This window comes from Artemia franciscana, chromosome 5, assembly GCF_032884065.1.
Source record: "Artemia franciscana chromosome 5, ASM3288406v1, whole genome shotgun sequence".
Lineage (NCBI taxonomy): Eukaryota > Metazoa > Arthropoda > Branchiopoda > Anostraca > Artemiidae > Artemia > Artemia franciscana.
This window is the reverse complement of record NC_088867.1, coordinates 24,108,652-24,125,953: the sequence shown is the minus strand read 5'-3', so window position 1 is coordinate 24,125,953 and position 17,302 is coordinate 24,108,652. Positions and strand designations below refer to the sequence as shown.

The following is a 17,302-nucleotide window of genomic DNA, read 5'->3' as shown; positions in this document are numbered from 1 at the left end:
TCGTGGTATTTCTAGGGAAATTTTTTTTTGTTCAACCTTCACACATGTAGTGCCACTGCTTTGCTTCTTGCTTAACGAGGGATAAAATTCCACAAACTTCGTCTTTAGTGCGTTAGCCCTTAGACCGATACTTTTGTAACCAGTTATAAGGCGGTCAATATTTTCTTGTAGAGAAGTAAGGTTGCAGCTTAATATCAGCAGGTCTTCAGTATACGAAAGCAGGTTGAGGTCGCACAGATTGATACATCCTCCAGTAACGTTTTTTGTTATTCGGAATGTCAGGGTATTAAACAGGATGGGGCTTAATACAGATCCTTGGTAAAGACCTCGAGCAAGCCTAATCGTTCTGCTCAGGTGATCCCCTGTCAGTCTAACTTTCACAAAATTGCCCAAGTACCAGAAAGATTAAAGTGCTACGACATAAGCATTTACACCATACTCGAGTAATTTCTGGAAAGCCCGAGACTGCACAGCTGCGTCTAATGCAGCTGAGATGTCTACGCTGCACGTAAAGAGGGAGGATCCCATTTTATGGGCTTGTCAATAGCTTTCTTTAGAAGCCTATGTACAAACTAGCAAATCCGGCTTCGGAGGAATCTGAACTGACGATAATCGATCTACTCTTTCCCGAAATTTCTGGAAGGAGAAGCGGCTCAAGGACTTTACTCAGAACACTTGAAACGGTAATTGGTCTATATCCTGTGCACTGATTTTGATTTTTTCCCATTTTTGGGGATATTTTACAGAACAGCAGAAAAAAATGAGCTCTGGACCCTACGTCAATAGACACACACTGGAACAGAAGAGTGATATGCTCAAACAAGAGGTCAGTACCATGCCTTAGGTTGTCCGGACAAATACTGTCGATACCAGGTGCCTTTACGCGTTTTAATTTACAAAATGTCTTAGCTACAGCCGATTTAGATATCACAAAGGCATTTCGCACTTTTAATAAGGTTTTGAGTTTTTTGTTTAAGCATTTATCACAATCTTTTTCAAGCTCGGGGTCTTTGGAATCGAACACTGTAGAGTAATGCTTTAACCCCCCCCCCTCTTCCGCAACGTCAGATGAGTACGTTTTTTCCACCGATCTGGGATCTCTTGAAGAACTTCCACATCGCTTTTGGGTTTTTTGAGGCTTGCTCTGAAACCTTATCAGCTTCATCGCTTTTCTGTTTTTCCGTTAGATTTAGGTAGTCTCTTTGTGCTCCAAAACAGTTAGAAGATCACCTTGAATCTGGGCTTATCGGATTCCTTCCAGATATTGCACCAGAACTTGGCACGTTTTTTTGCCTGTTTGACCAGGGGACATTTGTCTCAACCTGGGTTTTGAGAACCAGAATGGAATCAATGACAGGTGACGGCTAACTTTTCGGTGGTTTTATAGCGTGGCAAATTTCCTCGCAGTAGATATTTAAAGTGACCGAATCTTGGACACTGTGCACTAGTAGCTGGTAGGGCACTTTGACTTTGCTCAGGATTTCGTCACAAGTGTGTTGATACAGCACCGTGTTAATTTTTTCCCACTCAGTTTTGATAAAGTGTTTTTAAGTTGCGTAGGTGGCATTAGATTGCAAAGGGACACTGAAAGATAGACCCAAATGGTCGCTACAGGTCTGATTGGAGTCAACGGTTATGTTTTGCATTAATAGGAATATCACATGGTCAATATTTCTCGTAGGGCCACTATTGTGTATATATGTAAAATGCTGATCTTGTCACACAATGATATTCCATCCAGGAATGCTGATAGAAGGATGTCTTTCAGTTTACTAGGTAACGAGGGTTGCACTGGAAGTCTCTATAAAATCAGAAAGCGTCTGTTGTCGATTCTACACAAGAGTATGCTTAAACGACTGCACGCCTCGGTATAATGTTTCTTAGAATGATCGTTATTCAGGTTTGTTGGACAATATACATTGATGAGAAAAAAGCTAGTTGGCGCAACAAACTCAACAGAAGCGTAGAAGTCGCACGACGTCACACGACTCGTACAGCCTACAGGGTATCTGGTCGTCAACTATAACAGCAGTGCTGACACTAGGTGTTCTATGCGTAAATTTGTGCTTGGCTTCATGTATAAAGACCGATTTGCGTGGAAAGGACTGGAACAGAGCAAATTGTCCTTGGTAAGTAGGTGCTATTGCACACAAATCACATTATAATCGTAGCAAATTCCACTAAGGTAGCTTATTTTCCCAGCGTTTTATCCGTATATGTTTCGGCAAAAGACTTTTAAATTGTCCATTTTTGGGGCTGACACGCTTTGTTCATGGCTTTTTTAACGGTTGGGCAGATCAGGCTATAGCTTGGGTGATCGTTCTTCCCCTTAGGACAGAGGACATACTTGACATGTTCGATTGACATGGAGTTTCTCTTGTCGATTCATGGGGCCCTGCAAAAAGGGGGTACCTGGGTTAATTGCTACAGTCCCGAGCTAGGTGTTCGAAAGCTATTTTAAATGTGAAATAGGGTATTTTGACATCAATTTTCTTTGGCAACTGTAAACCAGGATTGCTAAGATGTTTTTTCTTGAAAGAGTTCAGGATCTGAACAAACAAGTCCTTTTATGGTATCTCTAAAGCACATAAATTACTAACTAAAACCAAATTTTATATTTAAACATGTATACTTATGAATAATTTTTGTTGTTGGATGCTGCTTGGTGAAGTTTGACATCTTTTAATACTTTAAAAACGTGAGATAGAGAGGTGTTTGTTGTTAATTGGGTCTATTCGTGAGAAGGAGCTGCAAAATTGGAGTTTGACAAGAGAGACATTCTTGCATTTTGCAAGTGGAAAATAACTTCATTATGAGTTTTGGCCACTGAGTTTTTTCATGAGAAGTTTATAGGAATATTATTAAAAACTTGTTGTAAGGAAAATTCGAGTAGGAAAAGATAAAAATCTAAATTGATTTTCCGAATATATTTCGAACTGTTATTATCCAAAATCAAAAAAAAAAAAAAAAAAAAAAAGTTCATCTGTATAATCTTAAAATAAACAAAGTTCTAGTTACAAATTATTTTTTCCTCTGTTTCTGGTCAAGCTCCCTTTGAATGGCGTCTTTTCATACCTGCATTGTGAATACTCTGCTCCATCGCATCGTGCATCCTCGTCCTTTGCATTTGATGTTTCATTTCTATCCTCGTCAATTCTAAAAAAAATTACTTTGTGTGCTAGTTTTGTAAAGATTTTCTTATTCTAAGTAAGTTTAAAAAGGCCGACATGCGATAAATTATTTTGAGAGCAGGCATGGGAACGGGAGGAGAGCTGAAACAAGTAAAAGAAAAACATCTCAAAAGGAAAAAGAAAACACAGGAAATTCGGTGGATATCGTAACTCAATTTTTGAAAGGAGACAGCTCCAAAAGATGTTCCTCATTGATACGGGGCTGGTTTAGCAGATATATTCTTACATTGAATTAAAAAATTTGGGTCGTAGATAAGTATCTCAATCAGTGGCATCCTAAAGGGGGTTCCTATAGGGAACCCCCTATCCTATAAGGGCTTCTGACACAAGTCCACCATTTCCTTAATCTCTTGTAATTGTCACGTAAACTACCAATTTTTGTGCTTTTGGAATTTGAAAACAAATCTCTGTATAAATAACTCGGGTCCGAAGAAAACATGCAAACATAGTTCTCTAGATTTTAAGGAATAATTGCCTTCAAATCCTAGGTACTCTTATTTCCATCATAGTTTAGATTCGTTCTTAGCAAGATAATTAGCATTGATATGCTTCTTTCAAGACCGCTTTGGGCCAAACCCCAGCTAGAATGCCTGTGATTTGGGGTATTTTCCCTGAAAAATACCCGTAGAACAACCGCCCCCCTCAAAAGCCCATATATCTTAACTACCGTCTCTGAAATTGGATAGCTCAATATACAGTTTTTCGATAAATCTAAATTGATTCGCTTTCTCGGAATTTTCTCCAATTGCTTTTTGGCTCCCTTTGGATTGCAGTTATTGTTTTGCGCCTCAAAAGAGCATAAAATGTCACTTTGTCTTTGGTACGATCATTTTTGGTTTAAAAAAAAAAAAAAAAAAAAAAAAAAAAAAAAAAAAAAAAAAAAAAACACGCATTCCTGACCATCCTTCTCGAAAAAAAAAATACAGAAATCCACATTTTTCTAGACAAGGGCTTTAAACCTCTACAATAGAGTTCTCATATATTTCCGAACTTTATGTAGTAATTTTCATCAAAATCTAATTTTCATCAAAGAGATGCTGTGTCCTTTTTAACGCTGATCGGTACTCCTTGGATAGATGTTGGATTTCTGTTTCATCAAATTGTTGGCAAAAATTTGCTTATGAGGTGCATTATTTTAAAAATTTTGATGAGCTGACAACATTTATGTTGTGATGCATCCTGGAAAAAAATGGACTATGAATTGTTTAAATTTTGTGTATTTTACATTTCGTAGCAAGATTGAACGTGAACACACCACTAAATGTGTCTTTTTGTGTTTTTGTCAATATACTGACTGATTATTCAATACTGTACTTAAGGATTTTTAACGAAAAAAGACTGTTTTGATCGGAATTTTGAATTTTGTTCTTAGTAATTGCCCATTCCATATTGAACCACACAATCGCATATGTTTGTTGATGAAATGCCACGCTGCGTGGCAGTATCCAATAAAACCATAGTTGGTAGTCTGTTCATTCATGTCCTTTTAAGCAAGGGTTTTTGATACCTCTAAAATGATTAGATATCAGGGTAAGATTCTATATGAGCAACTATGACTTGTTCAACATGATCCCCAACCCTTCGGAAAAATCATATTAAAAAAACAGTCTTTTTTCGACGTAGCACCTTAAATTAGGTATCCTTTTCAGGTATCCGAGTCGTAGCAGATTACAGTCTGTGCCTTGCTAACCCTCTTCAGGGTTTGTTCAATAGCGATTCAGGGACGAAGGGCTGCATTAATGTGCTAATTGGTCTGACTTCTATTTGTTCCCTTACGTTTAGATACATAGAAAAATTCGTCATTATGCACACAGCTGAATACTAAAAAGGTGGTGACGTTGTTTAGCAATTATTAGTAAAGTGTTAATGTGACAATCACTCTGTGATAGAATCAGATCGTCCTTTAACATCAAATACGTCAAAAACAAATAATAGACGCTTTGTCGTGAAAGTATAGCCTTAGCTTGCCCATGCTCCACTTTTTTTTACAAATACGTTTGAATAAATATTATATTTTCTTAGAAAAATGCTTCTTATTGCATGGTTTACCATTTTTTTTTTTTTTTGGCTCAAAAACTACAGTATGTAATGTGAAGAAACAGAACCAAGTTGTTGCTTCCCCAGTACTTTAGTTGGTAAAGCCGACCAAAGGTAAATCGAGTAAGTGCAGCCCAAACTGCTGCACTTACACTTTTTTGATAAATTTCAAATTCAGTATCATTATCAGTATTAGGATTATATATCAAATAAATTTCTCGTTATATCGCCTTTGAGGATACAACAATGGGAATGCTGAAGTAAATTTTCCTAGTTGGGAATGCTGAAGCATGCTCCTAGTTGTTATTTCTTTTTTACTCCCGCAACATTTTTTCAAACTGTTCGTGGTAACGAACTATAGTAAGGAGCATATAGTAAATCGCATTTTAATGTTGATTTTAAATATATAAGTTTCACCAAGATTAGTTTTACCCATCAAAAGTTACAAGCCTGAGAAAATTTGCCTCATTTTAGAAAATAGGGGAAACACACCCTAAAAATCATACGATCTTAACGAAAATCACACCATCAGATTCGGCGTATCAGAGAACCCTATTGTAGAGGTTTCAAGCCCCTATCTACAAAAATATGGAATTTGGCATTTTTTGCCAGTGTAACCGGTTTAAACAGAGTCTGGAGAATTAGCAATAGTTCGAGTAGCGTGGAGGTATCAAACTCTGCCGGTTAATAAATATATAAGAAATGCTAGAAATAACCCGTACCTAATACTTGAGATAAAGTTAACACAACACAAGAGTTAAAAAAGAGCAAAGGTTTTATTTTTAAAAGAAGTTTGGTTTTTGGTTTTTAATAGTCTCGTTTTAAAAAGATAATTAAGAAAATCAAAAAGTTTTATAACTTGTAATATAAGTACAATCTTGCTTAGTCTTCGTACTGAAATAAGAAGTTTAAGATATTAAAATAAACTAACTACTAACTAATATGTGAGCGAACAAAATGTTCCAAGGTATTTAAATTTTATCAGCGAGACTCATGTCATGCTGTGGAAAGTAGTAAATTAACATTGTGAGATAGAGAAGGAACAAATTATTCTACTCACATCTAAGCAAAGCTACCACACTCGCTAAGTACCAACACCGACTAACTCTCCCCAAAATCCTCCTGTCCTTCTATACAAAAAAACTGTTTTTCAAATCGCACATGTTATTTAGCAAGAATCAACTCGTACAACAAACACTTCCAAGGCTATACCAAGAAGAGATTAAACCCCTGGTAAACAAGAGATTAAACCCCTGGCAAACAATAACAAGATTCTTACACCAGAAGACAAATCACGGATGCGTGTTTATTTTTATTTATTTATTTATCATTTTTTTTCCAGGGGTGATCGTATCGACTCATTGGTCCTAGAATGTCACGAAAGGGCTTACTCTAACGGAAATTAAAAGTTCTAGTGCCCTTTTTAAGTGACCAAAAAAATTGGATGGCACCTAGGCCCCCTCCCACGCTCATTGTTTCCCCAAAGTCACTGGATCAAAATTCTGAGATAGCCATTCTATTCACCATAGTCGAAAAACCTAATAACTATGTATTTGGAGACGACTTACTCCCCCGCAGTCCCCATGGGAGGGGCTGCAAGTTACAAACTTTGACCTGTGTTTACATATAGTAATGGTTACTGGGAAGTGTACAGACGTTTTCAGGGGGATTTTTTTGGTTTGGGGGAGGGGAGAGTTGAGGGGAGGGGTTACGTGGGAGGATCTTTCCATGGAGGAACTTCTCATGGGGGAAGAGACTTTCAATGGAGGGGGTGTAGGATTTTCTAGCATTATTTAAAAAAACAATGAAAAAATAAATATGAAAAGTTTTTTCTACTGAAAGTGAGGAGCAGCATTAAAACTGAAAACGAACAGACATTATAACGCATATGAGGGGTTTACCTCCTCGTAATACCTCGCTCTTTACGCTAAAGTATTTTTAGTAATTACTACTACTTATTCTACGGCCTTTGTGATTCAGGAGTCATTCTTAAGGAATTGGGACAAAATTTAAGCTTTATTGTAAAGAGCGAGGTATCGACGAGGGGCGAGCCCCCTCAGATATGCAATAAAAACATACGAATACAGAAGTTCGCTACGTAAGTTAATTCGTAAGTTACGTATATTTTTTACTTATGAAAACGTTCGTAAAAAAATCAAAAGTTATAGTTGCCTTTTTAAGTAATCAAAAAATTGGAGGGCAACTAGGCCTCCCCCCTCGCTCCTTTTTTCTCAAAATCTTCTGATTAAAACTATGAAAAAGCCATTTAGCAAAAAAAATTAATCTGTAAATTTCGTTTTAATTATTTATGTGCGGAGAGCCAAGATCAAAACATGCATTAATTCAAAAACGTCCAAAAATTAAACAAAAAAAAAAGTTTTTTTAAATGAAAGTAAGGAGCGACATTAAAACTTAAAACGAACAGAAATTGCTCCGTATATGAAAGGGGCTTTTCCTCCTCAACGCTCGGCTCTTTACGCTAAAGTTTTTTACTGTTTTAAAAAGTAAAGTTAAGAGAAAGAGTCAAACTTTAGCGTAAAGAGCGGGGCGTTGAGGAGGAAAAGCCCCTTTCATATACGGAGTTATTTCTGTTCGTTTTAAGTTTTAATGTCGCTCCTTACTTTCATTTAAAAAAACTTGTTTTTTTGTTTAATTTCAGAAAAAGAAAACGGCATCTAGGAATAAATACTAAAACCTGGATAGTGTGATAGGTGGTTTTTATTTTTGGCAGTTCAACAATATAGGAATGAATATAAAATTCGTCAGCTCGTCGCTTTTCACTAGTATTCCCTTATTTTTACTCTACGTCTATATTTAGTTTTAAATTGTGAGTTTTAACTAATTAGAATCGAATGATACTGTAATCGAACAAACCCTTGTCTTTCATTATTTTACCATAGTTAAAACCAAATTCCCTCTTAGTAAAAGAAAAATTGGTAGGCCCTTGCAAGATTGAATTAAAAAAAGAACAATTTTGTTCAACTAAAAGTAAGGAGCAACATTAAAACTTAACACGAACAGAAATTATTACGGGCATGAAGAGGATTGCCCCCTACTCAACTCCTCGCTCTTAACGGTAAAGTTTTTTAGTACTTTTAAAAAAGCTTCCTATTTTTCCAATTAAACGACCCTTGTGTTTCAGGAGTAGTTCGTACAGAATTGGGACGAAATTCAAACTTTAGCGTAAAGAGCAAGGTTTTGAGGAGGGGGCAATCCCCTTCATACATGTAATAATTTACGTTCGTTTTAAGTTTTAAATGTTTCCACCGAGAAACCCTCCCCATGAAAATATCCTCTGGATAATTCAATCCCGGTGAAAATGTACCCCCGACAATTACCTTTAACAACTCCGCGCATAAAATTGGAACAAAAAAGAGAAGCAAGACATTTAAAAGAATTTTGTTTAGGAATTCCTGTAAATTCCCTCAGTGTATAATTTCCCCTGACAAGTTCACCCCTTGGAAACTTCCCTCCTCATAGGAAATTCTCCCAAAAAACCACCAGCAAAAAACTCACCCCCACCCTAAAATGTATATATACTTCACAATAACAAATCTTATGCGAAAAAATGGTCAAATTTTATGACTTAAAGACCTTTCACTTGGGGCCGTGGGGGGAGGGGTCGTGTTATATTCAAAGGCATAGTTATTGGGCGTTTCAACTATGATGAGCAAAATGGCTATCTCAAAATTTTGATCAGACGACTTTGGGGAAAAAGTAGCGGGGGAGGGGACCAGGTTGCCCTCCAATCTTTTTGGTCACTTAAAAAGGGCACTAGACTTTAAATTTTCATTCAAATGATCCCCCTTGCGATATTCTCCGACCACTGGGTTAATACGATCCCCCCTGGGAAAAACGTAAAAAAAAACAACAACAAACAAACAAATAAACACCCATTCGTGATCTTTCTTCTGGCTAAAAATACAAAATTCCACGTTTTTGCTGATAGGAGCTTAAAACCATTACAGTATGGTTTTGTGATACGCTGAATCTGATGGTATGATTTTCATTAAGATTCTAATGCTCTTAGGAATTGTTTTTCCCTTTTTTCAAAAATCAGGCAAACTTTGATAGATAACACTAAACATAACGAAAATTATATGTTTAAAATCATCATAAAAAGCAGGTTGTTTTGAAATATCTATTATTTAGAGTTTCGGTTACCATTCAGCCGGGTCGCTCCTTACTTACAGTTCGTTACCACGAACTGTTTGATGTTGATTGAAAATTAATGTCCATGTTAGTAGTGTAAACGGAATTACAATTAGAAAACTGTTACGCTTAATGGGGCAAATAACCAGTTTGTTTTCTCTCCCTAATTTTACGCTAATGCAAAGAATATGAGAAAGTAGAGAGAACCTAATGGATTGTATATAGGGGTGGGATAGTTTTTAAGTGCTATGGTGTATAAACTCAATGACATTGCGTATCACACTAAGTAAAATAATTATTATTGAAAACATACAAAATGCAAGGGCAATGAAAAGTCAAGAAAAGTTGGGTACCACGTCTGGCATAGATTCCTCATTACCATGATCATGCTAGAAACTGTCAGGTCCTTCCATTGCTCCGGTGGAGGTTTACGACTGATATTACGGTCCAGAAAATATTACCTCCCAAAGATGCCCAAAATTGTTGAATCTGTATTTTTCAAGTAAATTCCGAAAATTGTAACCTGAATAGATGTCAAATTTCCAATCCCTTGCTTAAATAAGACAGCGTAGAAAGGACAAAAATGAGAGTTATTCAAGAAAGAATTCTTTGTTCCAAAGTTGGCAATACGCCTGTATTAAATGGATTGCTGGTGTTTCTAGCTTAAGTGAGGGCGAACAAATTCGTTGTACTTCTCTTTAAGTGATTTGACGAATGTTACCTTGACATTGATCTCGAGATTTTAAACACAAATTGGAAGTATGTTTACATTATTATGCTAAATTCGAACGGGTAGGATCATAGCCAAATCCTTTTAGGATTTCATCGCTATTTTCAATTTGATAGGAAAATTTGTCGCTATTTTCTTAGGAAAACGTTGCAGATTTTTAGAGACTATCCCTCTAAAAAAAAGCTTGTGGATTTCATTGATAAAATTTAAGGTGAAAATACCTACCAAACCCTTAAAGGATTTGGTGAAAATTTTATGTTACTGAGCATTAATCGTGTTAATCAGTAAAGTAGTTTTAGGTTTAAGTTGTCTAACGCTGATTTTGCAGTTGCTGCCACCAATTCGAAACACAAAGCTTCACTCCTTTCAACTCTAAGCTGACATTGTCGCATCTTATTCACGCAGATGACATTGCAGGAATGTTACTTTCTACAATTAAAAACAATAGAAAGCCCATTTATATATAGGCCCAGAAAACTTGACTTTCAAGCACAGTGAATGTTTGATATGTGATTTTGGACTCTAGAGTCGGAGAAGTTCCGATTGTCCTTGTAAAAAAAAGAAATTAATAAAAAATAAACTTCCACTTGAAAAAAATTCATTTTAATGCATGTATTCTTATAGTTTCTTAACAAAAGTAGCAATTATGTTTAAAACATCAAAGATCTTATCGTTTTTTGCTTTTTTTTATTCGATCAGTGTTCTGTAGCGCAGTAACGGCAGTTTGTTCCCCAGTCTACTAAATAGAATAAACATAGAGCAAAGAAAACTGTCTTAGCTTCGAAAGTTTTCTGAACTTGTGCCAAAAAAAGTATTGGATCTCAACCAAGCTTAGGAGAAAGTTGGAGCAAGTATCCTAGTAGGGCCCTCTAGTGTCGCATTTCACGCCAATTTTGGAAGTAAAAGCAAGTGTTTCAGTTATGCTTTTTGGGAATCTAGAACCGATGCAGCCTTTGTGGGGAAGTGAAAGAGGAGCGTGCTCAAATTGTTGGCATCGAGACAGTTAGCACAAAGAGTTGTCAGGTCTCAACCAAAGTTGATCAGAAGCAAAACGGTAGTACTTTCGAAGAGGGGTGGAAGTCTATCGTACCCACATCAAATCTCCATGGGGATATGATCCCTAAATCCCTGTCATCACGATATTTATCTGAAGGGATGAAGAACATAATTTTGGTAGAAAATAAGAGTTAGTACCCTGACTTTGTCTATAGAAATTCACACCCGGTTTTACCTATGTTTCAGAGGAAATCCTAACGAAACATGAAGGTCCGTGATAGCTGGTGTTCTATTTATGCCTTGTGGAAGAACTGCTAATATTTCGAGCAGTGTAGCCCGTCGAGAGGGACACGGAAACAAAAAAAAAGAACTGTAACACACTGTTATTTGAGTGTCGGATAAAAAGAATTTGTCTCGTTCCCGCTCCAACTCAAAATTTAAAGTTCCCTTGCCCTCTCCCCCCCCCCCCAAGGGAAATACGAATAGGAAAAGATAAAATCTAAATTGATTTTCCGAATAGTTTTCTTACTGTTATTATCTAAAATAAATAAAAAATAGTTTATCTGTATAGTCTTAAAATAACCAAAGTTCTAGTTACGTTTACAATTTCATTTTTTATTTTCATCTGTTTCTGGTCAAACTCCCTTTGAATGGCGTCTTTCCATACCTGCATTGTGAATACTCTGCTCCGTTGCATCGTGCATCCTCGTCGTTTTCATTTGATATTTCATTCCCATCTTCGGCAACTCTAAAAAAAATTAGTTTATGCATTAGTTTGTAAATATATATTTTTTTTATTTCTAAGCAAGTTTAAAAAGACCAGCATGCGTGAAAATATTCAGAGGGCAGATATGGGAACGGAAGGAGAGTTCAAACAGGCAAAGAAAAACATCTCAAAAGGAAAAAGAAAACACAGGGAATTCTGTGAATACCGTAACTCAATTTTTTTTTTTGGGGGGGGGAGCAGTACCAAAAGATGTTCCTCACTGATACGGGGCTGGTTTAGTAGATACCTATTTACATTGAATTTAAAAATTTAGAACGTAGATATGTATCACAGTCAGTAGCATCCTATAGGGGGCTCCTATAGCGAACCCCCTATCTTATAAAGGGTTCTGACACAAGTCCACCATTTCCTTAATCTCTTGTAATTATCCCATAAACTAGACACGAGTTATTTATACTGAGATTTGTTTTCAAATTTCAAAAACATAAAAATTGGTAATTTACCTGACAATTACAAGAGATTAAGAAACAGTGGACTTGCGTCAGAACCCCTTATTGGATAGGGCGCTCGCTATAGTAACTCCCGGCTCCTAAGTGCATCTGTATAATAAAAATCCGCGTATTTGCTAGTAACATGCACTTTTGCATGGCTTGTTCTGTAAACTTTTGAAATTGCACCAGATGTCAAAAATCTCAACCGAAAGCGTCTAAACCATGCGAAGTGTGAACCAAGAGAAATTACAATGAACTCAGAGGCTTAAACTCTTACAAGTTAGACATGCCTGAAAACAAGAGAATTGATATCCTGTCAGGAAATGAGTTGTGACTTATTCTTGCAGCTAATAATCTGTTTTAATAGTTGAAGTAAGGGTCAAAATGATTCTATGTGCAAGAAAGCTTATGAATAAGCCTTTGGAGAACACTTTCTACATGTTTTAATTCATGCATAAGCGTATAAGAAGAAGCAGTGCCCAACTCTTCTTTCGAAACAATATTGATTTTGGCCTCGTAAATGTTTTTTTTTTCACTCCTAAGATGAAAAAAGAAAACTAAGCGGTGCTCTTCAAGGCTTTTTTAACCTCCAATTCGCTATAAAGAAAAACGGGTGAATAAAACAGAATTATTACCAAAAGTAATGCAAATTCAAGGTTACTTCTCTGCGTGATCAGCAATTGCTGTCAATGATTGAAGTGAGTTGTGACGGTCTTTTTGAGCTCCTCATTGGTTTAAAACATTGTCAGATGTGAACACAAATTTTAGGTTTTTGCTTAATATTTTCTATTCAATTTCAATTCATTTTATTGCAAAATGATAAAATACATAACATTAATAATAATAATGATTTATTTTTAACCCACTAAAATGCAAGACAAGTGGAGCAAATAAAAGATAATGAAAGAAAAATAACACAACTAAACGAGAGATAAAACATATACAACACAACCATAACTCAATTAAGGAAAGAACTTCCAAAAGATAACACAACTATAAAACGAAAACAGGTGAAAACTAACAAATAAATACACAAACTAAAGGGTGGAAGGGGCCTAGAGAAAAAAATATAATCCTTTTTCAAATTTGAGCCTAACTTCCGAAAAGAAGTAGTAATGTCAGAAGCCCCGAAATACCTAATTATTTTCTTGTTTCTATAGTACCGGGTTAAATAAAGCAGAAACTTACAATACCGGAAATATAATATATCCACCTCAGCCAGATCCTTTTTTTTCATGATAGGTGAAGTACCAGACAGGAAAAGTATTGAATGGTCACAAAAGCTACTATGTAGCAATGCAAGTGCTTTTCGAGAACAATGACCACTATTCGCCAATATTTTACCATTACCCACTTTAAGTTTTTCTTTACCATCCTGTACAATATTGGTCCTAAAAGTAAATAGTTTCGAACAAATCTGAATGCCTAACCACCACAATTCATAGACACAGCGGACGGAGAAGTTAGAACACGGAAGACACGTGGGTATAGGATTTGCATTAAAGGCTAGTAACTCACACTTATCAATATTAAATGACACACCAACACTTTGGAAATGTTTTGAAATAGATGACACGGAATTCGAGAGGCTAGATCTAGAACGGCTTAAAAGAAGTATATCATCTGCATATGCAGTATAAAAGACACTTATCAAATCAAAAAAATAGGAGAGGGCACAATTTTGGATAGCACACTGTGGATACAAATACTGAAAGATACGGTGAAAGAACACCACCTTGACGTGCTCCCGAACGGATTGGAATATTCCCATAAAAATTAGAGTGAAACATTAACCGAATATGGGAATTACTATACCAAACTGAAGAACCCGAACGACAGAAACGTTGACTCCAGAACTGACAAGGGAAAACATAACTTGAGCGTGAAAAAGACTGTAAAAAGCCTTAGACAGGTCCAGGGCACAAAAATAGACCTCAGAGCCACTGGCTAGCTTGAACCTTTAAAAGGACAGAGGTTAAAACATGGCTGAAACGGGATTGAACGGGATTTGATTATTTGGGAGGAGAGCAGCAAGGGTAAAAATGTGTAATGGAAGGACAATTTTCCTCCATTAACTTTTATAACACCACTTCTTATCAAGCTAACTGACAGTTACGAGCAACCTGGATTGTGAAAAAGAAATGGAGACTCTTAAGGAAATCGGGAGATGGTCGTAATCAGGTTCATCCTCGTCCGCATGTACATCCAAGAAGACACTGTAGCAGAGTTTACACAATGGTCAATGTTGTGCAGAGTTCCTCTGTTAAGAATGTGCGTGCGTCTAGCATCTTTTGGGAGATATGGCTCCATGTGGCTACCCAAAGAAAGACATAAAAGCATTTGATACTGGGCGACCACATATACAACAAACAAAACTCTTAACAAATTAACAAAAGAAACAAAAAAGGAAATAAATAATAATAAATAAACAACCAATTTATGTCCTATCTCTAATCATAAAAAAAGAAGAGGAAAAAACAAAACAAAATCATCTATGAACCAAGTCCTAAAAGAAAGTTTTTCATTTTTCTCTTAAATAAACCAAGGTGCTCCACCACTCGAAAGCTCTATGGAAGAGAATTCCAAACCTTAGGACCTATATATCTGATAGAAAAAACTTGCTCTAGTTTCATTTATGTATTCAGTGACTAGATTATCAGCATTGCGCGTACTATAACTATGAATTGATTTATTTTATCTATAAAAACCATGAAATACCTCAAGACTGATACAATTGCAACACTGATACGATAATATTCCTACTTGGTAGTCATGAAGTTGCCCGACATTAAGCAATTTATTATAACATGCCTCAGTGTCATTGACTTTTTCCAAGTATCCACTAATAAGTCGTATTGCTCTGTTTTGAAGAGTTTGTACTCGTTTAAAATTTGAATAAAAGCTGCTTCACCACAACACACATCCATATGAAATATATGGGTTACTAAAAAATTATATAAAATTAATAAAATTTGTGGTGGTAAAAATTTCTTAAAATATCCAATTGCTCCTACTCCTTGTGCGACTTCCGTTGCAACGACATCACTATGCCGTTGCCATGAAAGATAGTAATCTAGGTAGAAACCAAGGCATCACGTTTCGTGCTCTCGTTTCTTTCCTGGCTCCTTCGCAAACAAAAAATTTCAATTAATATCCCGGGGCTCACCTGATCTTGAACATACAGCAAAACTAGTTTTTGCAATATTAACAGAGAGTAAGCTTAAACTATTAAAAATATGAAAACTTTTTAGAACGTGATTAGCCTTCAACATCAAACTATATAAACTCTGACTAGAAAATGTTAATGCAGTGTCATCAGCAAACGAGGTGAGACGAGAACCTGGCAGATAAAACCTCATCGTATCAAGATATACCAAAAACAGCAGAGGACCAAGTACCGAGCTTTGTGGAACCCCACAAGCTACAGGAAACGGGGCAGAAGTGACACCATCAACCTTAACATTAATAAACCTACCATTCAAATAATTTTCAAACCATTTTGGTCATCATCTTTTTATACTAATACATTCCAACCTTCGCAATACACTTCTAAAATCAAATGTGCCGAAAGCTTTTTTAAAACCAAAGAATACTGTTAGGGGAATTCTACCCCTTTCTAGACAAGTATTTGCGTTATCAACGAGATGAATGACTAGTAGAGTGGGCTCTCCGAAAACCAAACTGCGTCCATAAAACCATAAAGACGTTGATAAACCACTTTCTCAAGTGTCGCGGAGAACAAAGGCAATATTGAGATTGGCCTCCAGTTACCCACATCTGACTTCAAACCTCTGTTGAATAGAGGTATTACTTTAGCTTGTTTCAACGCATCTGGGAAGGTGCCTGTTGTCAGGGATACGTCAATAATGTGAAGCAAGGAAGGAAGTAGATACATCATTGTGGCTTTAAATGTCCTTAGATTTACAACATCAATCCCAATAGAATTTGAAATAATATTCTTAATAACTTTTATAACCTCGTCACTTACACATTTTTCATACCGAAACTCCAATCTTTCCCATCGATCATCCACACATTCATCTGAAAGAAAAATTTTTGAGTCATTTCTAGCAACCTTATGAACTGAAGATCCTATTTTTGAATAAAAATGACCGAATAAAAAACTATTTTTGAATAAAAAAAAAATTTTGAATGAAAGATGATTGGCGACAACAACTTTGTCACTTACAGGATTAATACAAGAAGAATGGATGCAATTTTTCCTTCCCATGAATTCATTAATAGCTTGCCACGTTGCCTTAGTATCACCCTTGTGCTCACTGAACTACCTCTTTTCAGCCTGGCGTTGCAGAAAGTTTACTCTGTTTCTTGCCTTATTAAACTCCTCGAAATCAGTCGGATCCTGAATATTTAGAGCTTGTTCGTATAGCAGATTTCTTTTATTTCTCCCACCTATGAATTGGTCACTCATCCATGACTTTCGTGGTTCATCTTTCTTCTGTCTGATAGCTCGGAAGGGACATGTTTTGTCATAAATTGGCTGTAAAATATACATGAATTTTTTGTAAGCAAGGGATCAGTTATTTCCAAAACAGTGTCCCAGCAGCGATAGCCCAGTTCTTCGGCAAGTTTATTCAGGTTTTCTTTTTTAAGCGCACGCACCCTTCTTTTTTTGACCTAGTATAAACTTTTAAAGACAAGCAAACTGAGTCGCGACTGGAAGATGGGTCTGAACCGGAGTGCACAACCACATCTGCGCAACTATGATTCAAATAAGCAGAACCAACGAAAACATTATCAATCAGAGTAGCAGAGTGACTTAATAAAGATAATTTGAAATCATATAATTAAAAAAAAAATCAAAATTATCAAGGAGGCACACTCGTGCCTCTATAAAGAGGCGACACACGACAATGTTAAGCGATCTTCGGTTCCAGTGGTCGCAGACGGATGGGGAGGGATGCATTTTGTAGCCCGAGCTCCAACTAAGAAACCTGCAAAATTTCATCCCCCTCCA

General features: G+C 36.3%; 2 protein-coding genes across 3 annotated transcripts in view; one reads left to right on the top strand and one right to left on the bottom strand.

Moving 5' to 3' along the window:
* LOC136027139 (14 kDa phosphohistidine phosphatase-like) overlaps positions 1-17,302 on the top strand; it is a 146,179-nt gene that overhangs the window by 85,723 nt on the left and 43,154 nt on the right. The window lies entirely within an intron of this gene.
* LOC136027138 (phosrestin-2-like) overlaps positions 1-17,302 on the bottom strand; it is a 107,027-nt gene that overhangs the window by 76,592 nt on the left and 13,133 nt on the right. The window contains exons 2-3 of one of the 2 annotated variants that reach the window (XM_065704104.1): positions 11,774-11,854; positions 3,076-3,156 (exon numbers count right to left, since the gene is read on the bottom strand). In XM_065704104.1, coding sequence (XP_065560176.1) covers positions 3,076-3,156; positions 11,774-11,854 — 162 coding nt within the window. The remainder of the gene's footprint in view (positions 1-3,075; positions 3,157-11,773; positions 11,855-17,302) is intronic. The other variant, XM_065704105.1, reaches the window with a different exon arrangement.